Source organism: Sciurus carolinensis, chromosome 7 (assembly GCF_902686445.1).
Source record: "Sciurus carolinensis chromosome 7, mSciCar1.2, whole genome shotgun sequence".
NCBI lineage: Eukaryota > Metazoa > Chordata > Mammalia > Rodentia > Sciuridae > Sciurus > Sciurus carolinensis.
In genome coordinates this window covers 131,877,346-131,904,398 of record NC_062219.1, presented here as the reverse complement: position 1 = coordinate 131,904,398, position 27,053 = coordinate 131,877,346, and the positions used below count along the sequence as shown (strand labels likewise).

Here is a 27,053-nt window from a genome sequence, read left to right as displayed (position 1 = left end):
CTGGAGGAAGGAGGAGCAGGTTCGGGGCATGAGGAAGGAAGTAGAGAGGAAAAAAATTCAGTTTAATTTATAACATAAATTTATAACATAAAAGTCTGAGATGTTAAGGGTCACATCAGTGAGTATCTTTTTAGCTCTCACCACTGTCATATGGGACAAGTGGAAGAACCTATGTCAATTGCCTCTACTTTAAAATGGGGGTAAAGTTAGGGAGGGGGGCAAGAATGGAAGAAGAAAGGACTGTATAGAAGGAAAAGAGGGGTGGGAGGGGTGGGGGGGAAGGGAAAAATAACAGAATGAATCAAACAACATTACCCTATGTAAATATATGATTACACAAATGGTATGCCTTTACGCCATGTATAAACAGAGAAACAACATGTATCCCATTTGTGTACAATAATAATAAAAAAAATAAAAAAATAAAATGGGGGTAAAAATAGTGCCGGTCTTGGATAAATATAAATAAATGTAATGTAAAATACGTGTAAAATTTTAAGAATAGCACCTAGCATAGAGCAAGTATTCAGTGATTAATTGTCATTATTTTATGTCTAGTGAAAATATTTTTAAAGCTTAGTCTTAAGTTTACAGACACATTTTGAGATACAGATTTGTCACTAGCATAGGGATGGTGGTTAAAGTAATAGGATTGAATGATTTAACTAAAGAACTATGTGTAAAATTAAAATAACCAGGTCAGGTTGTTAGGAAACTAAAGAATATATGTAAGAGTCAAGTCTGTAAAAAAGAAACTGATGTCTATTTAGTGGTTGGCTTGTAAATATTTAACAAGTGACATTCAAAAAGGAAAAAGAAAACCAACCTCAATTTTAGCATTTCCCAAACTTGACTTGAAAAGAAGCGGGGAGAGATGTGAGCAGGTTACTCTTGAGAATGTATGCACCCACTGCAACTCTTTTTCATCCCCAGGGTTCTAGTTGTGTGTCCTTTTTTTTAGAGCTGTAGTGGCTGTTACATGGTGTTGTAAACATGCATTAAATATTGTTTATGATGCTGCTCGCGTAATAACATTATGTTAGGCAGGTGCCTATCTAGTGATTTTCCAGAATCTGTTAAAATGAGACAACCAAAGCAGGTTGTTAGATCTCTCTCTGTGGGCCTGATTTTGCTATAAATGTGAATATACACTTTAGGGTTACCTTAATCTTCCTGAGTGTCTGCAAGTTTCATTTTCTAGTCTCATTTGGTTTACCTATTCCTGGGATAAATTGTGCTGTGGTGGGGGCACTCCTTCCATCCTGCTTCGACCCCTGCAAGTTCCAGGAAGGGGAAAACACAGATTAAAAATCACTTCGAAGATCTACTGTCTCAAGTGTCAATACCGAAAAAGGGACTGATAAGGTCACTTTGAAATAAGAGAAAGCATCATGTTTACTTTAAATAAATATGCTTGAAATTACAAGACACCTTGGAATTACAGGACTAGATTTTGTAGATGACAGGAGTGTCTGACACAATTAAATTTTTTTTTATGTGTATTAGGGATAGATCATTGGGCAGGTCTGAGTATGAAGTTAGTATGCAATGGGAAAGTGATTTTTCTTTCCATGTTACCCTGTGGAAAAGTTTTACTGTTCAGTGAACCCAACCATAATAGTGGCAGCTGGGAATTGTGTGTAACGGAGACAGTGATGGTTACTGTCCTGTTTAGCTGGTATTGACATCATCCCTGGGTGAAGAGAAAGACCTTTTCAGGTATAGGATCAAAACTTGTTCTTTGACTTGTAAGGCCAAAGTCATGGTTCTCATGACCATCAGATTCTGTTAAGATTTGTTCTGTGGTCACACACTGGATACTACCAACTGCCTTAAAATTGGATGTTCTTGGTGTGAGAACGTGGAGTGAGGTGTGTATGGGTCATTATACACAGGGAATATTTGCTGGATGTCTGGGGATGCTCTTCTGATGGTGTTATTTGTAACAACAGCCCACATATGAAGTGTGCCCCTTTTGTGTAGTAGTTTTGTTTTCTTATTAGTAGCCCTAGGGAAGAAAGACATAACAATTCATTTTGTGAGCTGCTGGTGATTTTTATCTGTTGTGCAAATCTTGGTTACACTGTATTTGTCACACCAGTATTTTGTTACTGGATGTATCTTTCAGTTATCAGAGTCATGAACTACTGTTTTACTGTGAATGCAGTAAAATTCACAGCAGAATAATATTTATTGACAAGTTGTCTACCTAACTTCTCAGTATCTCACAAATTAAAATCCTTCATATATAAATGCATACATTTCCATATAAATTATGATGTTAAGCTTACAATTTCTGTCTATGAACTTTTCTGTGTAAGATGCTTTTGTTTTATTTAATTAAAAGTAGTGTTTTTTCATATTTTTGTTTTCATACTTTTTTTAGGGGTTAACTTAATTATTAGGTTTTTTTTGTTTGTTTATTTGTTTTTGCAGCGCTGGGGATTGAACCCAAGTTGGTAATTTTTTATTACTTTAAAAATAAAATGAGAAAAATCAAATTTTGAACTCTACCCTGTTTGTCTAAATTCTTCCACTCATTGAACAGGAAAAAAAAAATGCTTGGTTACTTAATATTTAAAACCTACATATAAGTAAGCAACCTTTAAAAAAAGATTCATTTCCACTTGCATCTATTCACTTATGAAGCCTCAACTTAGGTTTATATTTTTTAAATGATAAGCAAATACTTTAGAATAATTTCCCTTGAAGACAGAAAGTTTTAACCCTCATCGGATTTCAGATATTCATTTAGTCTCTATTATGTGGTTTGGTGGTGAGAAGAAAATGTATTTTTCTTCATCTTATAGTAGAAATTTAGCAGTCTACATTAAAATAGCATGTGGTGAAAACAGCTATCTTGACCAAACAAAGTTTTTATATCAGGCCTTTAAAATTTCAACAGAATTTAAACATTATTTAGATAAAACAATCATGTTACAAAGACGACTTTTAACACGATCAGGCCACCCACAGTGTGGACCAGAGGATATGGCATGCAAGCCACCCAGTGAGACTGAGGTAATTTTTTCATCTTTGCTTAAAGTATAGTCACTAGACCAGATAATGTAGAAACTTTTTACAAGCAGCAATCAAACAGCCAAAAACAGTTTATCCTTTCTCTCTCCTTTCCTTGTGGCTAATTAAAAATAATTCACAAGTTGCAAAATTTAAACTGATTTTTATATTTGCAAATTTTGCTTTAGCTAAAGCAGCTCTTTATTACAGAGATCCATATAATTTGAAGTCTTTTAGGGGAAAAAAAAAACCCTCATGAAATGTTCATGTATAACTTTATAAGAATTAGCTGATTTAAGAAATATTAACAATACTGTATTAAAGTTTGTCATTTTAAGTTGAGTATATAATTTTCTGTGCTTGCTACATAAGGAGATAATTCTATCAAGAAATAAGATTAGTTTTAAAATTACTTCTTTTGAACAACTTTTCTGAAAAATATTTTCCTTGTTTTGTTTATCATCCCATATGTAGATGCTGAATTCATAGAATTTCACTAGTGTGCATGTGTATGTGCACACATCTGTATGTGTGTTTTACTCTTATTGTCTGAAATAATGATATAACCTAAGGGCCCATAATTGCAATAACATTTAAAAGAGTAACTAAAATAAATACAGGTTCATGTGGGAGAATTTATTTGGGCATGGCAAGTATAGTTGTTTTTAATTAGGTACCATTTTTAACATATGAAAAGACTTAGCAGGCAAAATGGAAATTTTACTTTAAAAAACTGTAAAAGATTTCCAATATAGCTAACTTTTAAAAAATAGTCTATTGTGTTTTACTGTAAAGTTACAATAGCTATCTCAGATTTTGTTTCTAGTGCTCAGTTACACATTTTCTGATTCAAATTAGCTTTTATATAAGTTTCTTTTTCTCCTTTAAAAACAGGAGCAAGTAATACTGCGGATACATTATTTCAAGAAGTGTTAGGTCGTAAGGACAAGGCAGATTCCACTAGAAATGCACTCAATGTACTTCAACGATTTAAGTTTCTCTTCAATCTTCCTCTGAATATTGAAAGGAATATTCAAAAGGTAGAGAAAATATTTATGTACTAACAGTTAATAAATGTCATAAATTTTAAAAGTTTGTTAATATGTTTTAATGTTAACCAAATGTCTTCATTTTGCTTTATTGACGGTCTCCAAAATGTTTCTTTATTTTAAAGGGAGACTATGATGTGGTTATTAATGATTATGAAAAGGCCAAGTCACTCTTTGGGAAAACGGAGGTGCAAGTTTTCAAGAAATGTAAGATTGTTTATTACTTCTACATCTTCTACTTTCCTTTTACAGGAAGAATGAGGAATGTGTTCTATAAAGAATGTTACGTGCATTTTAGATTTTGTTTATATGATGTTCTTTTAAAATGTAAAACAATTACTTAAAAAATAACATTATGGATTTTCTTCCTGTGATGCAATGAAAATGAGCAACCTGATGATTCTTGGACATTCTTTGCTGCTAATCACAGTTCTATTAAAACTCTTTCTTACCAGAAAGAAGCAATGACAGGTATTATTTTATAGACATAAAGTCACATTTCAGTCTTTTCTCTGTGGCAAGAACAAGCTATTTATGAATCCTAATTATTTGTTTAGAGCAAACCCAACAACACCTTTTGAAATTATTTCTAATACTGTATTTACAGAAAGAAAAGTTTAAAATGTCCTATAGTTAAACTCTTTATCAATTAGAAATATTATAGGGTTTATTAAATTAAAAAATGAAATTCATAAGGATTCAGAAATCATGTTTATTTCTTTACTGTGGTAAAATTTATGTTTACCAAAGTGTATAGACTGTATATTATATATCATTTAATTCTGACAAATACACATGCCCATGTACACACTTAAGATGGTGTTTTGATCACTTCCAAAGTGCTTCTTCTCAAAAGTCAAAAGGAACCACTATTCTGCTTTCTGAAATTTGATTTTAAATTTTAATTCTGCAAATCTTGTATATTCTTTTTAAAAATAGATTATGCTGAAGTAGAAACACGAATAGAAGCTTTACGAGAATTACTTCTGGATAAATTGCTTGAGACACCATCAACTTTACATGATCAGAAACGCTATATAAGGTAAAACTTTTTCAAGAATTCTGAGGAATCACCTTAATCTGTTTTGTTATTGGATATGTTGTGTAACCTGTAAAACTAATTTGGGGGAAATTAGTGGACTGCTGATGAAATAGTGAAAGGGAAGCCAAATAGCAGAAATTTAGGGATATTTGGTATAGGACACCAAGATTCTTTTAAATAATAACAAATTGGGAGTAGTTGTATAGTACTCACTTTTTTTTTTTAGCGCTAGAAAATCCTGCCGGTTTGGCAAAGGAAAAGTAACCCAACTGCTTAGTCACCTCTTATTCCTGTGGGTTACCTAACCTTGTGGGATGGTATGGGGCCATGCCCTGTGAATACCATAGTTCCTGAAGTAGGGGCTCCACATATGGTTTAAAGAGAATATTGTTTTACACTGTGTGAGAAATTATTCATGCCACAGGAGTATCCCGTGACTCAATAGTGAAGAAAGTTCTGAAAGATTTTTTCCTTGTATATCTATCTGATTACAGTCTTTTAATGATCAGTAAGAGGAATAAAGTTACTAAATAGAAGTACTTTTCAAAGAATAGAAATAATATTAAAAGAGATGGATGTCACAAGGATATGAAGAATACTCAGGAGGAAACGGTATCTCATGATGGGAACTAGCTGTTCACTGTTGTTAACTCTAGGCATTTGTGCCTTTGGCTATGATCATCATGTGACCATTGAAAATAATCTCCAGGCATAGGAAAAGGATCTGGTCTAAAAGCTGCTGTGTATGCAGTTGTGGAGAGGTCAAGAGTCTACACTCAGACCTTGTCCTAATGATGAGGGAGACCATGGGATCATGAGCCAGTGTCACTAGTGCTGTCCAGTAGGAAGGTGAGTAGAGGCTTGGGGAATAGGACAGAGGGAACATTACTATACTGTTCCAGTACTGCCACTACAGAACGTGTGCCCTGTGCCTGGCTGCTGCACAGGGTGCATTCTGTGTTTCCTCTTTAACTAAAGGGTACTTGCATTGTCCCTGTTACACAGGTCAAGAAACCAAATCTTGCCCAGCATACACAGCACATCTAGCACACACAGGATATTTCTACTGTTGGTCTGGTTTCAAAGCCTATGCTGGCTTTATTCCATGCTGTCTCCTTAAGGAAAGAATGTATACAGCGGACTTTCCTGGCTTATGTAACTGTAGAAATTTAAAGTTGGAAATAAATTACATGTTAGTTATCCAATTGCTTTATTTTCTACATATAAAAAATAATTTTGGTAAGGTGTAGAATCTTGTCCAGGACATACGCTGACGAGTGGCAGGTCCCTGATTCTTACTTTCTGTGTTCCTTCTGCTACTTCACTGGTTGTTCTCTATAGATTCACTTAGTTGTTCATCTGTTATGTTAAATTTGCCTACAGTAATATATTAAACTTTACTGAGTATGCAGTTTCTTTATAGGTAAATTACTGTCTATATGGATAACAGATGTGCAGTTCACATGACCAGGTTTTAATTACTGAACATCATTTAAAAGATGATAGTGTCAAAAGAGATGCTTTTAGATGGTGTATTTCACTGCTTTTTTTCCTTGTCATTTTAAAGGAAAAACAAGAATGTCAACAATAGTTGACCCATTTTAATCATTATTTTATTCCTGATGCTTTGAGAAGATACTAAGCAATTTGGTTACTTTTTTCTAATTAAAATTTTAGCTATTAATAAGTAGAAAATAAAATCAGAACCAGGTCAAGTATCTGTTGAGTTGTATAAAACAGTGCTGTGAGCACAGGTGGGAATGGAGAAAGCTTTATCATCAACACAAATAGAGGGTGTTAGTATTACATGATTCATGTTATGCATAGTAGAAGTAAAAATCAGATTAATGCTGGATTGTCTTACTTTTGTATTCATTATTTTATCAAATGAAAGACTTCCTGATTGTTTTCACTTCTCGTTCTGTCTTGATCTGGTAGGGAACTTATTAACCTTAGCAAGAACTGAGCTCCTTTTACTCCTTCCCATGTAACTGTGATCCTGTTCCTTGTAATTGGTAAAAAATCAAATCAGAATATAGAATTTAAAACTTTAACTTAAATTTTAAAATATTAAGCCTATGTTCATCATCTTTGGAATGTTTTCCCTCAAAAACCTTCATACAAAGTCTCTTTTCCTGTGTAGTTTTAAACATCATAATTCTAAACAAAAGATTTTTGTAATGAAACTATTAGTTTTAAGCTTCATACTGAAAGACAAGAAACTTACTGGAAGAGGGTGAAACAAACTCTTGTCCTCTGAACTGAAATATTCTCTAGAATTTCTGAGAGAACAGTTTTATCTTTTTTTAACAAAATGCTTCTAAACTCCTTTAATATACTTATCAATGAGATGAGAGAGAGGATTATGATTAAATTTTATAAGGACATGGTCAACATGCTAAGGAGACTTACAATTTTAAAAGTTACTATATGTAGACAAGCTTGTTGATTTTTATTGCTGTGTTGCTGGAGAAATAGCCCTAATAATGGGCCATCTGCATTCCTGTTCAGTTTAAAAATTAGATGGAAGCCATTTATCTAAAAGAATATTGCTATTAACATCAAATTTGAGGGGTACGTGAGTAAAAAGCATTAGAAGTGAGTTTTGCAGAAATATATAGAGGCATAACAAGCCTATTTAGGGAGCTTGTTGAAATAAATTACTCCCCCCAAGAAAGAAGCACATGCTCTTTGGGAAGAATATACACAATATATTGTTTGTTTTATTCGTATTCCAAATAATAAAAGAGGAAAGCCTGTGTGAGAGGAAGAAACAGATTGGTTTTTGAAAGCTTTGGAATGAATTCTCTGTGCTAAGCTAAATTTAATTTGTTAGATTGTTAGGAGGTTATTCTCAGATAAGGAGTCTTGGGTGATGTCTTAGTAAAGTTCTTCCTTTTAATTGACTTGTCTCTTTGTCAACTCTGACACACAGCCTGTTTGCAGCCTATCCACAGTCATACAGAGGAGAGGGGCAGGCAGCCTGTCAAGTGCAGTGTGTTCTTTGTTGTCAAGTGGCCCTTCTGCAGATGATCAAATGCCCATACCTCCTGAGAAACAGGAATCTATTAGCTTGTGAAGGTTAGGGTTGGTGTGGATAGTTTCTAAATGCCATGTCAGATTTCTTCTCAGCATCTTCTTTGCTAACTTATTACAAAATTGATTTGTTTCTCCTTTAATTAGCTGCTAATTGAGATGTCTGAGTAATGAGTACCAGCTACTGAAAAAATGGAGAAGGAGCATCAGGCATGTTCCTGAGTGATTGAAATTTGGCTGGAGGTCACAGCTTGTAACTCTTAATGAACATTCACCATTGACCAAAAATCTTTAACCCCAAGACAAAGGACAATCTTATCATTTAAGGATAATTTTAAGATAATAAATTCATTCAGACATGCTTTTTGACTTGTTTTGATTGGATTTAACTTGTTATATTCATATAATTTGTGAGGTATGAATGCCATATCTTAAATACTGTTTGACAGAAAAATTTCAACTGAAATATATTTAAAGTGTCTATATGGGTTTGGGTATATTATACGCAAAGACATTAATATTTTAAAATTACTAAAAATAAGAAAATATTCATCTATATTATATATTCTAGAAAAATACTTTCTTGGTCCTGAATTAGTTGTCACCAAATACCTTCTATAGAAAGCAGTGTTGTTTTAGCTACTCTTAGTAAGCAGTGTCACACTGCCACCTAGTGGCTGTATTTAATACCAGAAAGGAATTAAAAAAAACAAACTGCAGTTTATTCACCGAGTTCTCTACTTGCTTCCCCTGTGTTTAATGTAATGACTTCAAACTGAATAAGAACACTCTGAGAACTAAATGTAGATGTAAAGAAAAATTCTCACCATGTTCATAGGATCACTTGGCCTTTGTCAAGTTGTCTTTGTCTTTTTAGTTATCTTTATACAAAGAGCCAATTAAAATTAGTTTTGTTATTATTATTGTATTAAGAGAAATTTGATCTTATTTGAGAACTAGACATTAAAGACTAATATTGAGAAATGCTTTACTCATTAATAAAATTTTAGTTTTTCTTTAAAAGAAGGTAATGATTTTAAAATATGCTTGATTTTCTTTTTGCCCTCACTTATAACAGGGAAAACCTTGGGCTTGCTTTTTTCAGGTATCTCTCTGACCTTCATGCATCTGGAGACCCTGCCTGGCAATGCATTGGAGCCCAGCACAAGTGGATCATTCAGCTCATGCACAACTGCAAAGAAGGCTATGTGAAAGACCTGAAAGGCAAGGGTTTCTTTTCTGATTTATATACTATTTCTTTATGTCACTTTAATACTCTTCAGGATACTGAATGATTAAGGCAATGATTACCTGCTTTTCTTGGTATGTGTACCTGTCTTCTTGTTGTCAGCCCCTCCCCACATTATAGAACAGAACAGGGAAGGGCAAAAGTCTTTTACTATGTTTGTTTTTGTGGCCAATTAACAGTATTGACAAAGGTTTGTTATAAGGAACATTTAAAATTTCATCAGAGGCAGCATAATGCTTTAGAAATGACATTAATTCTAGATAAATGTTAGTCTCACTTATTGTTTCATTAGATACATGCTGATCAGTAAGTGTACCAGACAAATTCCAAGTACTAGATAGTGATGAATAAGACCCAAGCCATGCATCATTGATTTCACTGATAGAGGAAGGGAAAGGTATTAAACCTATAACTTATTAAAAACATTGAGACAAGTGATAAAAAGGAAAACAACAGGGTATTCTGAGGGGGAGTAACTGAGGAAAATGCTTCAGATGGCAGGTTTGGGAAAGTGTCTCTGGAATGGTCCATATTATATAAGAATTGGAAGAGGCTTACTAGAGAGACTTCATCCAACCTGAGAGAGGGAACCACTTGAGCAAAGTCCCTCAGGCAAGTTTGAAGAGATTTATATCGACTTATTTGTATAATCCTGGCATTCAACAAATATTAAATATATTGAATGCCTACCATGCTCTAGATATTGTGATGGTCAATATAACCGACAAGGGCCTAATTCATCCAGGTTTACAACATCATGGAGGAGACATTCTGGTTGACTATTACCATACTGTGCACTGTGCCACATTTTAAGATTGGGGAAGTTTTTAGTGCTGTCTTAGTACTTAGGAATAGACTCTAATCCAGGGTTTTTGAGGTTAGGGAAATGATATTCTAAGATATGAAAGAAATGACATCAACTTGGAGATCTGAAGGCTTCCTGTGTTAGTGATTTCAAATAGAAGAAGAAAGAGTTAAAGAGCATTCCAGAAAGAGTACCAAATTTTGGACAAGGGAAAGCCACTGAATTTTGCATGACTCGAGCTAAGAATGTGATTAAATTGGAGAAACTGAGACTGGAGTTAGGACGTAACAGATAATGGACTTTATTAACTGCTTTGAGGGGTTTGGGCTTTATACAGAGGGCAGTGCTGAAGACATTGAAGGACTTCAAGCGGGGAAAGACATGATTAAACCTATTTTTAAAGAGGTGATGATGAGTGGTAAGACCAAATCAGGGAAGCTGGTTAAAGCCTAGTGTGACAATTCTGGCATCTGACCTAGCATGGAGGTGGTGAAAATGTGAAGTGTGTGGGCTCCAGGACTGTTTAGAAAGTAGATAGATAGGACTAGGTGCTGGAAGAATGAGGAGGAGGGGATGAAGGATAACTCAGACATCCGACTATGGTAACTTACTAGTATGGAGGTGCCATTGAGTTAGGGAATTTAGGGGAAAGAAGTGATTTTTCACCCCTTGGATTTGGATAAGTGGATTTGGAATTGTCTGTCATGCAAGTAGAGATACTTAGAAGGTATTTGTACTTAGGGAGCTAGGGATTTGGGTGTGGTTACACATGGATGGTGCTTAAGAGTTGATGTACTCATTCAAAAAAAAAAATAAAAAAATAAAAAAGAAAACCAAGACTAGAATCCTGAGGTGCTAGTAGAAGAGAAACCTGGAAAGGAGATGATGAAAGGTTGGTTATCAGGCAGGGCAGGATGGAAAAAGGAGGGCATAGAGTCACAAAACCAAAAGGAGGGAGTTATTGAGGTTTTTAAGTTGAAGTGGAAGGTAAGAGTAAAGTGTCCTCTAGATTGAGCACCAAGGCTGCTGTTGGTGACCTTGGCAAGTGTAGTGTCAGCAGTCTGAGCTCCTGAGTAGATGACATCAAATGAGGAAGAGTAGTGATCTTCAGGTCCCAGAAGAGTTAGGTGAAATAACATAACAGTCCTGACCCAGAAAGACAGTAACAGTGAGGTTGCCTGTATTTATTTGTAGCATCATTTTGTCATGAATTATTTGACTTGGATTCAAGTACTTTTCAGTTTTGATTCTTGTTCTTTTTTAAGTTTATATTTCAGAAAAAATGAATATGCTGATGCCATGTCAAAATTTTTATTAATATCATTAATTATTTTACATTTGTAGTGAAGGAAAATGACAGCAAGTGAGACACAGAGACCTTAGTCTTTGGGAATACTTAAGACTGACTTAACACATTCATTTCTCTGTAGATTTAACAAGTAATTTTTTAGTCTACTTGTTCAGTAGGCTTTCAACCTTGACTATACATCAGAATTCCTAGATTTCCAGAATCCAGCACCCATCAATTCCATACCAATTGCATTAGATTCTGAAGGTGAGACCAGGTGGCAGTATTTTTCAAGCTTCCTGGTGAGTCAGCTGCAGCCACAGTTGATCATTGGTGCACTGGTTTTTGTGCTAGGGGCTAGAAGTGCTATGGTGAGGAAGCTTCTTAGATCTTATAGCCTAAGATGATTTTTGAAATCATATAGGTATATGTTTAATTATAATTGTAAAAAGGGTTATGAAGTGTAGAGTGCAGAATTTTGTGAAATCATATTACAGGAATACAGACTGACTGGCAGGTAGTACAAAGAAGTGTCCTTACAGGGCATGCTACCTCAGTTGAACTCAAATGACTAGTGTTTGCTCTCTAGATTGTGGGTAGAGAAGTATTACAGATTCCCCTACATCTCAGTAAGTGCTATCCCGCTCCATCAAAGTTGGTGATAAATATGGCAACTGTGTTCACAGGATATGTGATCTGACAAGGAATTTTCCTCTTATGCATATAGGAAACATTCTGAATACATAATTTGGTATGAAAATATTTGAATTTCTGGGATATGTCTGTTATTTATGAAAGACAACATATAGACTTTTTGAAATTAGAAAAATCCCAGGAAGTTTTACGTATGTTATTATTACACCTGTACCTGAAATTATTTTCATAAGTTAGTCTTTTGCCTTGAAAGTAAAACATAGTAAGTTCCAGCACTTTGATTTTATTCTGTAAATTTCATGACAATACAGGGTAGATTTCCCAAATTAATTGGTCAGTTTTTGTTATATTTTAATTTAATTTTATTTTGATGTTCATGCTTAACTGTTCCCTTTTTCATTATTAATAAATGCTACTAATAGAAATAATTTAGGTAACCCTAATATATAAGAACCTTTTAATTGGAAGAATAGTGTGGTCTTTTGTGTTCAGGTCAGAAGCAGTTTAATAGTTTCATTCTGGAGGTTCTCAAATTCTGTATGTGTATATATGTGTTTTACCTGGTGCTGAGAACTGGGTTCAGGGCTTTGCACATGCTAGCAAGTGCTGTACCACTGACCTATATATGCTTAGACTCCCAAACTTCCTTAAAAAGCAAAAGAGATAATAGAATAATTTTCTGTGAACCCACCATAACTTCAACAGTTATGAGCTATCTCATTCTGGATTATGTTGAAGTGGGTCACATCATTTCATCCATAGCTAATTCAGTATTTACTTTTCAGAGATAAGGAGTCTTCTCAAAATTGTCATATAATTTTAAAATTGTCCAATTTAGAAAAAATTGTCATCCAATATTATCATCCAATTTGCTATTATAAAATGTTCATTTAATTTTAAACTCAGAAACAGTTTAATTTCACCTCTATCTTTTTTTTGGTAATTTTTTATTTGTTCTTTTTAGTTATACATGACAGTAGAATATATTTTGACATATCATATCTACATGGAATATGACCTCCCATTCTTGTGGATTACATAATGTGGAGTTACACTGGTCATGTATTCATATATAAACATAGGAAAGTTATGTCTGATTCATTCTACTGTCCATTCCTATCCCCCTATCCTTCTCCCCATTACCCCATCTAATCCAGTGAACCTCCACTCCTCCCCCCACCCCCTGCTTATTGTGAGTCAGCATCCACATATGAGAGAGAATATTCAGCCTTTGGTGTTTGGGGATTGGCTTATTTCACTTAGCATGATAGCCTCCAGTTCTGTTAATTTACCTGCAAATGCTATAATTTCATTCTTCTTTATGGCTGAGTAGTATTCCACTATGTATATGTACCACATTTTCTTTATTCATTCGTCTATTGAAGGGCATCTAGGTTGGTCCCATAATCTAGCTATTGTGAATTGACCTGCTATAAACATTGATGTAGCTGCATTACTGTAGTATGCTGATTTTAAGTCCTTTAGGTATATGCCAAGAAGTGGGATAACTGTTCAGATGGTGGTTCCGTTCCAAGTTTTCTGAGGAATCTCCATACAGCTTTCCAGAGTGGTTGCACCAATATGCACCAGTAATGTATGAGTGTACCTTTTCCCCCTAGTCCTCACCAACTTTTATTGTTACTTGTATTTTTGATAGTTGCCATTCTGACTGGGGTGAGATGAAATCTCAGTGTAACTTTAATTTGCATTTCTCTAAATGCTAGTGATGTTGAACATTTTTCAGATACTTGTTGATCATTTGTATTTCTTCTGTGAAGTGTCTGTTCAGTTCCTTTGCCCATTTATTGATTGAGTTATTAATTTTTTTGTTCACCTCTCTTTTCAAGTACTTTTTTTTTTTTTTTTGGGTGCTGGGGATCGAACCCAGGGCCTTGTGCTTGCAAGGCAAGCGCTCTACCGACTGAGCTATCTCCCCAGCCCCTCAAGTACTTTGATACCATCACTTTTTGACTTATACTTGTCAAAAACCAATTGATGAATGTGTCATAAATGTAGGTAGACTCTTTCCTAGAATGGAAGAGGAATTGGTCATTGTTAAATTGTGTTTTGACTTTGACCAGTTTGCACTTAGATGCTTTTGTTTGTCATGATTGATATATGTATGTATCATTGGACAGATGTTATCTCTCCAGTATACACTTAATGTACATTTACACAGGTAATGTAATTATGTATGGTGTATGTATATATATGTTATGTTGTGTTTACCTAAATATTTGCCTTAGTCATAAGTATGCTGAGAATAAATACAATTTTTCTTTCATATAATCTATAACTGTTGTATAGATTTTTTAAATATATTTTTTAATGTTGATAGTCCTTTATTTTATTCTTTTATTTTTATGTGGTGCTAAGAATTGAACCCAGTGCCTCACACATGCTAGGCAAGTGCTCTACTGCTGAGCTATACCCCCAGCCCTTGTATAGATATTTTAATAGATATTTTATGGTTATCCTAATTACATATAATGTAAACGTAAGACAATATGGAGGAAGATACCCAAAATATCATTTGGACTTTCCAAGGGAAGAAACCAGGGAAATTGTCTGGTTCAATAGATGACTGTAGATTCCTTTCATGTGTGATGAAGGTATCCTAGAGAAGCCAGGTGACAAACCCAAGTTCTGTGTATCTTGAGTGAGGGCAGAACTAGCAAGTGTGCAAATGACACAATACTTATCTGTGTTACATTATTGGAGCAAATGTTTTATCATACAGGATTCTGAACATGATTTCAAAACAAACTGGCATTTTTCTGGCAGGTAAGATAAACTGATATTTGGTTAATCATGAAGAGCTATGCCTGAAACTCTCCAAGCTAGATGAGCTGCTTCTAATTTCTGTTACTTTTGGTGCTATTATGCTTATACCTAGTTAAAGTCTATTGGAGAAATTTTATGTAAACCTAATTAGTAACCTCTAAAAATTATATATCCAGTATAAATAAACATTCCAAGAGTCAACATGTTGAGAAAATGGAGTTGAATGAGAAAGTATCCAGTGACCTAGAAGTCATCCTAGGAAATATTAAAGATATGTTTGGGAAGGCCTACTATCTTCCCACCAGAGTTGCAAAGATTTATGGGGACAGGGATGGAAAGATATAGGGCCAGCATTTCCCAGTTCATGCCACTTTTGTGACTTGATCTGACCCCCACTGCTCAGTGACAGAGTATTTACTTATTTGTTTGCTTGGTACTTGCTGGTTTCTTTGAACTGACTGTAGCTGTGCACTGAAGTCTCAAGCATTTTGAAAAGGTGATTCATATTCTGTCAGGAATTCTTTAGAGATGGTTGTCCCTAAAATGACAGTGCCTGCATTTCATCTATACTTTGTTGTAAAGCTGTGTTGGTTTTATTAGGTTAGTCTCAGGAGTATACTTTGAAAATGAAAGCCTATTGGTTTCTAAATCTAAAGTAAGTATGTCTTCATACTTTTATCATAATAACTGTACTTGGACTATTAACACTGAAGGAATGAAATGGTCGTAATTGCTTAAGTAAACCCATAGGTAGAACAGTGATTAAAAACTGAGACAATTTTGTGAAATAAAACCCACCCAATTCTAAATGGATAAATTTTAAGTATTTCCATCAGGAAAAGAATTCTTGGTGTCTTTTAAAGTAAAGCTAGTCTTATGCACAAATCTAAGAAATTCTAATTAACATATAAATATTTTTTAAAAAAGTCTTTGCATGTGGTTTGGGGAGAAATGTTAATTGTATTTAGTCTTGTGGTCTTAAGAGAAAATTTCATGAGCAAAGATGATGATAGATGTTCAGAGACCGCAGCCCTACGTAGAAAGCTGCCTTTTTGTAAGAAAGACTCTCTTGTAGATGAAGCATTTGGCATCAGTGGTAGCTGTAAGGTGGATATTCCTATGAGTACTGCATTAGACCCTTCTCCAGATTCCAGTTTTTACAGTAATAATATACATCCACCCTAGCAGATGGTGCTCTTCAGGTTACAGTCTGGGAAAGCAGAGCAGGAGGTTGCCCCTGTACCTTCCAACACACCTGGCCATCATCCCCAAATATTTCTCTCTCCTCTTCTGGGACCTGGTAACTTTAGCCCAAATGTGATCCTCTGATTTTTCTACTGGAGGAAAAGATGGGAAAAAAGCAAAATAAAAGAAAACAAAACAAAAATAAAACTAATGAGAACATTTTAAAAACCCAGTTTGAAAGCTTAAATGTTGATGGAAGAGTTTGATTACTGTGTTTTTTCCAGCCTGAACTGGGTAACCATTTTGCTTCTGGTTCCTTGCATTCAAAGCAGCCCTGTGCCCTGAATCATTGTTACACATTAAACTTAACCACCTTATAAGAAGTGTCAATTGTCTCTTGAAATTCCTGTGAAATAGGTCCAAAATTAGAGTAAGTCTTTAGGTTTCCTGCCAGGAAAAGCCCTTTGGTTAACCCCCTACTGGCATTCTCAAACAGGATTTTTAAAGGTGGCCTTCAAAGGTATTTTTTCCTTTGTTCTGAAAGCAAGTTTGAGCTTAACTTTTCAGATATAGACTGGCTATGTCTTAATAACTTGAGGAAAAAGCCATCAGCCTTCTCATAGAGTAAGTAATTCCCCTCTTTCAGAAATATGCTTAACTAAGCTTGCCAAAGGCATCTTAGAATTGGATCTCAAAAGAGGGGACATTTAGAATAGGAGCCATAACTTAAGTAAGCAATGGATTCTTAAAAATAACCTCACATCAGAAGGAAATACATTTATACAAGACTCAGTTTTTCTTTGATTTCAAACATTCAACAGATTGTTAAATACTTGCTGAAAGAAATAAAAATGGTAATTTTTTTTCAAGGACCTTAAGAAATAAAAAGGCCATATTTTCAACTGAAGCTCATAAAATATGTACATAAGTTATATTATTGTAATTTGCCTACAATTTTGTGAATTTACACAGCAAAACTAGACTATATTTTTTGTGATATTTAAAAAATAAAGCTGTGATCTGTATGTACTTGTTATACATATTATATATGTATATGTACAAATATATTTTTTGAATTAGTGGGGTTAATACATATAATTCTGGTATTGCTCTAGTGCAGGTTTAGGTAGACTTCCTGTATGCTGGATTAAACGGCAGCCTCCATTAGGAAACTGTCGGCAGATTCATAGAATTTTCTGTGAAACTATAAACATATTTCTATAGTCAAAAAGACAGCAAAAGGGTGTTATTATACATATATTAAAACTTTTAATGTAATTTGTTAAAGCTGATATAATGAGGTTGTAGATTAGGAAGTTTCCGTTATGTAAGTTTAATTTCTGGAGATTTAAAAAGTAGTTTCTGTCCTGAATGTTTATTACATGAATGATGATAAACTTCCATTTATAAAACAAAAGAAAACAAAACAAAACAAAAAACAAATAAAAGCAAAATTGTAGTAAGTACAGATGTGGGATATTAATTTGATTTCTGTCTGCTACTTCTTGCAACTAAGTTTTATCCTACATTGAGGACTGAGTTGGACTGACAAGATTCATCTATATACTTGTTCTTTTGCATGTTGTGATGACATTCTTTTAAAAATTGGCTTCAGAATATGAAATGCTTAGTGGAATTTTATTTACCTGCTTGAAGATTTAGAAGCTATACAGGGAGAAGTAGATTCAGGGTAGGGAATTTAATAAAGGGAAAATACCATTTTTTGATTACAGTCAAAATTTTATTTTTTATTTTTTTAGCAAAACGAGAGTCTGAGTTTCCTTTCTCTTTTGGTCTTTTTTTCAAAGAGAGAGAAAGAGAAGAAGAAGAAAAAAAAAGTTGATATTTAATATACCATGAATTAGATTTGAAATGCATACCATCAGAAATCATCACTCCCATAGTAAGTAGTTCAAATCTGTATAAATGGTTTTAATTGCCAAAATGCAGATCAGCAAGGTTTTTTTTTTTAGCATAATGATTGTAGATTGTTTTAAAATCTAATTTGAAAAAATAATTTTACTCTCCAGTTTCAAATTATGATTAATAATACTAGTAATTTAGGTACTTTTCCTCCCCCTAAAGTCAATAACCTAGGATCTAAGAATTTGATTTACTTTTGGAATAGCATTTTGGATCCCCTGTGGTAAAATAACAGCTGTTGAATATCATGGGTGAGAATTAGGTTAAGGTCTCTTGTATCTTCTGTTTTATTATATATTCTATTCACTTTACAATGAGTGATCTCTTTTAGATGAGACTGGCCAAAAAATTGATGTCAAAGGATCTTTTCAGTGGGTTATCCTAGCAGCTGGTTCTTTTCTACAGCCTTGGCTTACTGTACATCTGGAGGAAGACTTTATGCAGCTGGTTGCCATTTCATGTCTAACCCCATCCTCTCTTCTTAATGGAAAGAAAAGTTTGACAATGAATGTCAAGTAAACACTGAATTCTAACAGTGCTTGGTAATTTTAAAATATTGATCATTACAAGTATTTTAATTTTGTATTCTTCCATTTTTGTAACAATTATTTTACTTATATATTCTAGATACATTTTCTCTATGTAATCTATATATAACTGCTAAAAAGCATAGGAACTTAATAAAAGCCTAAAAATTTTTGTTTGGTTACTCACCCATTTTACATATTACAAATATAAGGTTCTTGCTTAACTAGCCAGTTAGCTAATAAAGTCTTCTTGAAAATTCATACTTAACAGTTTTTCTTTTGAAGTACATTTACTTTTTTGTACTATTGTTTTAAGTTGTGTTGAAATGTACATCAGAATGTGCCTGGGACCTGCTAAGGATTATCCAAAATGGTGTAAAGCAGGGTGTATTAACTATGACTCCCTTGGTTTAATTTGGATTAAATGATTTTTTAAATTGAGGAAATGTCCCTGTTAAAGCTTTAAATATATAGAGGATCAGAAGATCAAAAAGAGCACTTTTATCTGCTGACACAGGTCTAATTTGTAAGGAATTTGTAATTCTGCCTTAATACACCCTACCCCCACCACAGCTTTGGCATTGAAATTCTTCTGCATGGTGTGCTTGAAAGGAATCCCATCCTGCTTGTCTGTGGAGGCTTCTGGCCCTGGGTGTTTGGTCAACAAGCAACAGTGGGTGGTCAGGCTGCAGCACAGGACAAGGACCTGCTGTGCACAGGAAAATGTGTTCAAAGGTGTTTAAGGGCAGTGAGGAAGTCAGCCGCCCTTCTGAGAGTCCCAGGGCTATAGATCAGTCTATTGTAGACTGTGAGAAACTTGCTATACATGCATAAAGGATGAGAAAATATAGTAAACTTATTCACCTGGCTCCATATCTGCAGGCTTGCCTTAAGAATATCTCTTCTGCACTTTATGTTGTATAGAACCCTGTTAAACAAATATTGACAATTATTTGCATTTAAAATAGAAAAAACTTTGCACAGCTTGAGTTGAAAGGGTTTGACCAATGCGTGATGAGATTCCTGAGGTTTCATGTAATTCTAGGTATAATAAACATTTTCTATAGTCTTCTTAAAATCATCAGTTTTTTTCTTAAAAAAACTGATTATTGTAGGATTCAGAGTTTTAGTATAAATCCTTGGGTTTGTGAGCTTAGTGAGAGATCTTTCCTGATTTAGAGATAAGCATAAAACTGAAGTTTTTGTTTTTTGGTACTAGGGATTGAACTCAGGGGCATCCCCAGCCCTATTTTGTATTTTATTTAGAGATTGGATCTCACTAAGTTGCTTAGCTCCTCACTTTTTGTTGAGTCTGACTTTGATCTCAGGATCCTCCTGTCTCGGCCTCCCAAGCTGCTAGGATTACAGGTGTGCACTACCATGCCCAGCTAGTATTTTTAACCTAGTAGAAGTGTCATAGTTGCTGGAAAAAATAGCACATTTCAACTTAGTCTTTTCTTGATGGTTCTGGAGGTAGAAACCAGGACCATACACTTACTGGTAAAATGAAGTGGCTAGTATTATTCTGAAGAAAGTAACTCCTGCAACTTTTAAACAAATTTTCCAGCTGTTTTTCTCTTGTTAAAGCCAAATTTGTTTTGTATTTATACAGTATTCAAAAATATTTTTCTAATTTTGTGCTTGTTTATAATTTGTCAAATATATCCCATAGTTGCAATTATAAAAATAATTCCTTTCAAATATACATATACATGTATATATGTGTATATATATATATATACATATATATATGTATATATATAAAAGCAAACTCTCTTCTATATATATATATATATATATATATATATATCCCCTTTACTGGACATTGAACCAGGATCTTACACATGTGAAGCAAGCACTCTACCACTGGGCTACATCCACAGCCCGAGAATCCTTTTGAGAATGTTGCTATTATATGTTATAGAAACTTACTTAACTGGAGAAATTAGATTGACTCTTAACTGCCATTAATTACCAAGTATAGTTTGTGTGTCTATGTGTTAATCTTAATTACTTAGAGGATTTTTTTTTCTTCCAACTGTTTGTAGATGAGATGGATCGTTTATTTTGGTAAAATCCTAACTATTCTAACACTAGTTGTGGAAGTTAAAAGATAGAGCCAGACCCTAAGAACATGTTTAGAATTTTGTTTGTACCATTTTTCTTATAAATACTACATTGTAAAATTTTAGAACTAGAAATGCTATATGAAAATTTCTCATGCCATAGAGTTTTATGCCTATTTGAAATTACTCCAGAGTAGTCTTGACCAGTAGTTATTATTTCTCAGATAATTTTGACAGACTGCAGTGAGTACTTTTGATTTTACATTTATTCATTTGAGAATAACTTACTGGTTACTGTGCTTAGTGTCTTTAAAATTAGTCAAGCTCTGAAATCCATAAAAAATCATAAAATTCTAATTAAGTTTTTATTGCCTTTAATATTTGTGTGATATAATTTCGTTTTAAGGCATAATTTTCACATTTGCTCTAGGTGTAGAGGCAAACTTTTTATACTATTAGATGATACCAGTGATCCCAGTTTCCTAGATGTAGGAATAGTGAGCAGAATAAGCATTTTTTTTTTCTGTTTTTGTTCTTATTGGTGATCTAAAATTTCCTATTCAAACTTTGAATCTTAGGATCAGAATTTATTGCTAAAGAAGCTTTTCCAAAATGCATGGTTTAAAGCACTAATTTTTGTAGGTATGTTTTGCAGCACAGGCCTGTGACTAAGTGCTCTAGAACCCCACACCAACTATATAGCCATGAGACTTCTTCATAGAATTAATCCCTGCCTTACTTTCTTATGTAATTGTAGGGAACAATTAGTATTGGCTCAAATGAAGACATAACATAAACATTTTCATTAAGGGTAAAAGTAATAACTTTCTATTTGACAAAGTCTTTAAAGTTTTCATCTGATGGGATGTATAGCTCAGTGGTAGAGCACTTGTCTAGTATGTGTGAGGCCCTTAGGTTGGATCCCTAGCACTGAAGAAAAAAATAAAGAGTTTTTGTTTTTCTGTTAAAAAAATATAGTAGACGAATTTACTGCCAAGAAAACAAATTACCCTTCAAATTTCATATTAACAAAGTATTAGTTTGAAAAGGAAAGTCAAACACACCTTTACAAAAACTTTATTATCTTCAGTCACCTACACAAGGTTCTATTGCAAATAAGCATTCTAATGAAAAATTGAAGTAGTATGGATATAGTTGAACACTGTCAATGGGAAGAAGATTTAGGTTTCCAGGGAAAATACAAAAAATAACATTATTTTTAGTTGCATATGATACTCTTACAACCATTTGCTTTATATTGTGTATATGTTTCTCTTAAACACATTGCTATCATATTGTAAGGTAAAACAAGCAAGATGAAATAGGCTAATTTCTTGTGAAATATTTTACTTAATTACAAAAATTTTTTTTGTGGTCCGGGATTGAACTCAGGGGCGCTTAACCCTGAGCTACATCCTACCCCTTTTTACTTTTTTATTTTGAGACAAGGTCCTGCTAAGTTGCTGAGGCTGGCTTACCTGCAATCTGATCCTCCTGCTTTAGCCTACAGAGCTGTTGGTATTATAGGCGTGTGCCCCCATGCCAGGCATGAAATATTTTAAAGCCTTTGTGATTTTATATTTTATAAAAATTATGTTTTTTTCACCTTGTTCTTTTATAGTAATGCTTATTTATTGTCAAAACCACTTAATATTTGTAATAATTTTGTGAGATAAAAATACTGAGTCTTGTAGTTTAAGTTAAAAAGAAGTGTCATAATCCTCAAATATTGTTTGAACACTTGATAGTAAATAATTTGTAACAAATGATATTTAAAATGTTTGCATCAATTTTTCTTCAAAGCACAATTCTTCTAATTCCCTGTACAATAATGCATTGTAAGTTCTTGTTCTTTTTGTTCTTTCTTCTTTCTTTTTCTTCTTTCCTCCTCCTCCTCCTTCTCCTTCTCCTTTTCTTTCTTCTCTTATCTCTTCTTCTTTTTTGACAGAGAAAAGAAGTCAATGTTAGGGAGAGAAATGGCAAGTCTATGTCTGTGCCTACCGCTTGGTTTGCAAGGCTTATGCATTTAGGTGCAATGGTGCAGCGCTACCTTCTGGTTACTCAGCATAAATAAGTCTTACAAATATGTTCCAGATGCTGATTTGTCCTCTGGGGGAATGCAGTGCTATTATACTTGCTAGTAATGCTGAGCTATCAGTTAAGAAATTAGTTTAATGTTCTTTCTCCGATATCACAGAAAACTGATGATGTGGTTTCTAATAGAACAAAAGCATATTCTTAACACAGTTTCTGTTATTAAAGGAAAAGATAAATCAGTCTTTTAACAGTTTCAAAATTCAAGACTTACTTAAACTACATAAATGATATAATATTAAACATTTAAATTAAGGTTGTCAAAATATCAGTTATGGGGAGAAACATTTTCTGAGGATCTGTTTAAGCAATGATAATTACATTATTTGTAAAATGTTATATAGCATGTTTTTCAGGAAACCAGGAAGGATTTGACTTCTTTGTCATAAATTTATAGTCCTGGAACCTGCAAAAATAACATTTTAAATTAAAGCATTCTCTTATACTTTTTAATATACATTTTTAAATACAAAATAAAAATTTATATGTTTAATGTGATGCTGTTTGAGATCCTTCTTTTGAGTTTCCTTTTAAAGTGTCAGAAAATTAATATTTTGATATTAATTTCCTGAATTCTATTAATAGTATTAACTATATAAACTTAAAAGTAAAATGTCATAAATCATTAAAATTTCCTTAAACTTCCTATTTAATATAGAAAAAAATCAATTACAAAAATACTGTATGTTTTTAAACTCTGCATCACATGCCTTTTTTTTTTTTTGGTTTGAACATTTTGAATTATATAAGCTTTGTGTTAGATGTAATATTTTCCAAATTAGGTATATATCTAACACAGTAGTCCAAAAATAGTCTTCAAAAACTTGTATCCCACTAAAAATCTGTCCAAATAACTTAATTTCTATTTCTGTAGAACCTTCCAGGTAGCATTTAGCTGGTTCTGTACCATGTACAATGGCTCATGATAGCAAGTGCTCGTGAAATCAGGGTTTCTCTGATCACCCAATCACGCTGCTCCATTACTCCTTTAGATTCTCTGCATAGCACTCTTACTAGTTTTTTATTTTTTATTTACTGTTCTGTTTTTTACCTCCACCTTCATAAGGTAAAGTCCTTGAGAGCTAGGCCTTATCTCTTTATTTATCACCTTTTCCCAGGGCCTGTGATTCCTGGCACACAGGATGAGCCCAATAAATAACTTGTTGAATGTAATTGAATAGCTGGCATTGGTGACATAAAATCATTACCTTGTTCTCTTATTAAGATAAGGGAATCACCTTACTAAAATGGTAAATTGTTTTATTTATAAATGTGTTATATCTTTAGCACCTGACCTGAACACAAATCCACAAATTTTTAAGCTATATAGAACAAGGAATACAATTTTCAGTAAGTAGTTTGAAATTCACCACTCATTATATGTCGAGGGTGTTATTTGTGGAAGGTCAATGACTATGGCAATATGGAGATATAATATTTAGTTCTTATTCCTAAGAACCCAATGGTCTGGTTTGGGACTGGGCAACATATAATTAATGAACAGAAGGTAGAATGTGAAGTTGATAAATTGTGTACATTCTAAATGACTGCTGTCAGAGGGTAAAGAAGATAGATTACCCTTTTACCTGTTACAGTTAGAGGTGACTATGCAGTAACTGAAATTTAAGATGAATCTTTAAGGACAAGGGTTTAAATGGATGAAGAGGAAACATGAGTAAGGCCTTTCAAGTTGGAGAGGATAGTAAATAAGGCAAGAAAATGTAAGGTGCTTTTGTTCTGTTTTTGTTTTTCATCTCTGGGGATCAAACCCAAGGCTTCATGCATTTTAGGGCAAGTACCCACAAGTGCTCAAACATTGAGCAACATCCCCAGCTCCTAAACTATTTTTAAATTTTTGTCCTATGGATAGTAAATACTCTGTAAATGCTCATTGAATTCTGTTTATTTTGGAGATTTTTGAATTCTCCACTATAGAGTTCAAAGTGGTTTTTATAGGGTCCTCTGCAGAGCAGCAAAGCAAAATCTACCACTTAAAATCAATGTCTTTACAAACTCTCTTAGTATCATGGGGGTACCATTCCTATAATTCTTGAGATCCATTTTAGAAAAATTGTTTCCCGATTCTCAGGATAATTTGGAATGGAAAAAACTGGTGAGCCCTTTTATCCTGAGGGTTTCTGGAACACTTCTGGGAAGAGAATCAAGAAAACAGTATTTTTGTGTGTAATTAACCTAGGAAAAGAAAGAAAAAACTTTGACAGTAGCAGAATGTTCAGTTTCTGGAATATTAGCAGTGTGAGATTAAAAAGGATCCAAAAATAAATAAATAAATAAATAAATAAAAATAAAAAAAATAAAAAGGATCCAAATTAGGTGGCCTGTATCAGGAATAGAAATGGAATTAAATCTCATATCCCAAAGAAAGAAAGGATAAGATTTGGAGATTTAAATATAAATTGTAAAGAAGTCAGAGAAGATTCATGGTGTAAAAATTAGTCAGACCTCCATGACTTCCTTTCCAAGTGTCGGTGAGTTGTTTTGTAAAAAAATGATTTCTCCTTCTAATTATAATGTTTATAGCATTACCTACCCAGTTTTGATGTTTGCTATCTAAAATGATACATAAGTTTCTACCACATGGTTTCAAAATGATAGATCAAATCTTCCAAATGTGTCATAATGGGAATGATTTTTGAAAGCTATTTAGAGAAAATATTTTTTAGTTTACTTAGCAAATACTTTATTTGAAGAGTAGAACAACTGAGCAAGAAATAGCCTCAGAGAAGCAGTGTATTAAATCAATGAAGTAAGAATATATGGAATATATGGGAATACCACCTCTCTCTTCCAGGTAACCCTGGCCTGCACAGTCCCATGTTGGATCTGGATAATGACATTCGACCCTCTGTGTTGGGCCACCTCAGTCAGACAGCATCACTGAAGAGGGGCAGCAGCTTTCAGTCTGGTCGAGATGACAGTAGGTATCCACCCGCTTCCCTCCCCAACACACACATATTTTGGTCTTTCAAATTTACACTCATGTGATTTCAAACTTTCTTTCTTCTCTTGGAAAATTTCGTGATTTAGTGATGTTACTGGTGCTAGGTATTATCAACTCTCATCTCTTGTGCTTACTAATTATGAAGTAATTAAATTTAATTGCTAAGGCTCTTTGTTTTTGTTTTTGTTTTTTCCTTTCCTTGTGGTTCACTCACTCACTTCATTATAGATAGAGTCAATTTCAACTTGCAACTTTTCTGACCTTTTTTTCTTCCCACTTTTTGGTGGTACTGTGGATTGAACCCCCAGCAAGTATTATTCCAGCTACATTCCAGCCCAACTTTTCTGATCATTTTAATTAATGTTAAACCTCAAAATGTCATGTGCTGTATTTTTCATCTGTACAAATTCCATTTTTGTTTGTTTTTGTGTTTTTCTGTAAATTGAACCCAGGGCTAAGCATACGCCCTACCACTGAGCTATACCCCTAGCTGGTCTTTTTAATGTCTTCCTTTTCTTTGTTATTTTCATGTTTTCCCTTAAGTATTTGAAGATAGTTGTATCTTCAACATATTATAATATGAATATATTATAGATAGTATAATATATGTTATAGATATAGTATGAAGTTATCTGTTAATATCTGTTGATTTTATCATGTGTATAATTTCTAGATCTATTACTATCAACTAATTTTTCTTCTGACTTCTAGTTATGGTTTCCATTCCCTTGCTTTTGGATATTTATAATGATTTTTGTTGTTGTTGTTGTTGTGATGATTTTGTTGTTGTTTCTCACACACTGAATGTTCAGTGTTGAGTGTCTGGGTTTTGTTGTCTTCTTTTAAAGAATGCTAGCCAGGCAGGTTCAGTTAAGATCAGTTCAGTCCATCAAGCCCTATTTGATTTCTCGGAATTGTTGAGCTTATAATTTCCTGATGTGTCTTTGCCTGGCTTTGTGAAGTGTCACTCCATATATATATGCCCAGCCTCAGCAAAAAACTAAAGGGAATCCCCATTCAGATCTGAAGCTTTTTTTTTTTTTAAAATACCTAGCCCCTTTCTTTCCTGAACTCTTCCCTACAATTTCTAGTTACCCTGACCTCCTTAAACTTTGTTCTACAACTTAGTCCACCAAGCTTTGCCTCTGTGTTCCAGAAACTTTCTATAGACAGAAAGACTCACTGATGATGGGCTCACTACATGTATTCCCACCTCAGGGAACACAGACCTGTGTTGCTGCTGTCAGTACTGAAAACAGTTATTTCATAGAGGCCCACTGCCCTCACCCTGGTCTGGTTATTTATGACTGGAGGTTAAGTTCAAATCTTGTTACTCCAGCATGACTAGAAATGAAAGTCAAAGAAATAAAG

General features: G+C 33.8%; 1 protein-coding gene across 5 annotated transcripts in view; it reads left to right on the top strand.

Annotated features, from left to right (window-relative positions):
- Positions 1-27,053, top strand: part of Exoc2 (exocyst complex component 2) — a 205,587-nt gene that overhangs the window by 82,521 nt on the left and 96,013 nt on the right. For all 5 annotated transcript variants that reach the window (XM_047557921.1, XM_047557922.1, XM_047557923.1 and 2 more), the window contains 5 exons: positions 3,913-4,058; positions 4,193-4,274; positions 5,007-5,109; positions 9,251-9,369; positions 25,533-25,658. In XM_047557921.1, coding sequence (XP_047413877.1) covers positions 3,913-4,058; positions 4,193-4,274; positions 5,007-5,109; positions 9,251-9,369; positions 25,533-25,658 — 576 coding nt within the window. The remainder of the gene's footprint in view (positions 1-3,912; positions 4,059-4,192; positions 4,275-5,006; positions 5,110-9,250; positions 9,370-25,532; positions 25,659-27,053) is intronic.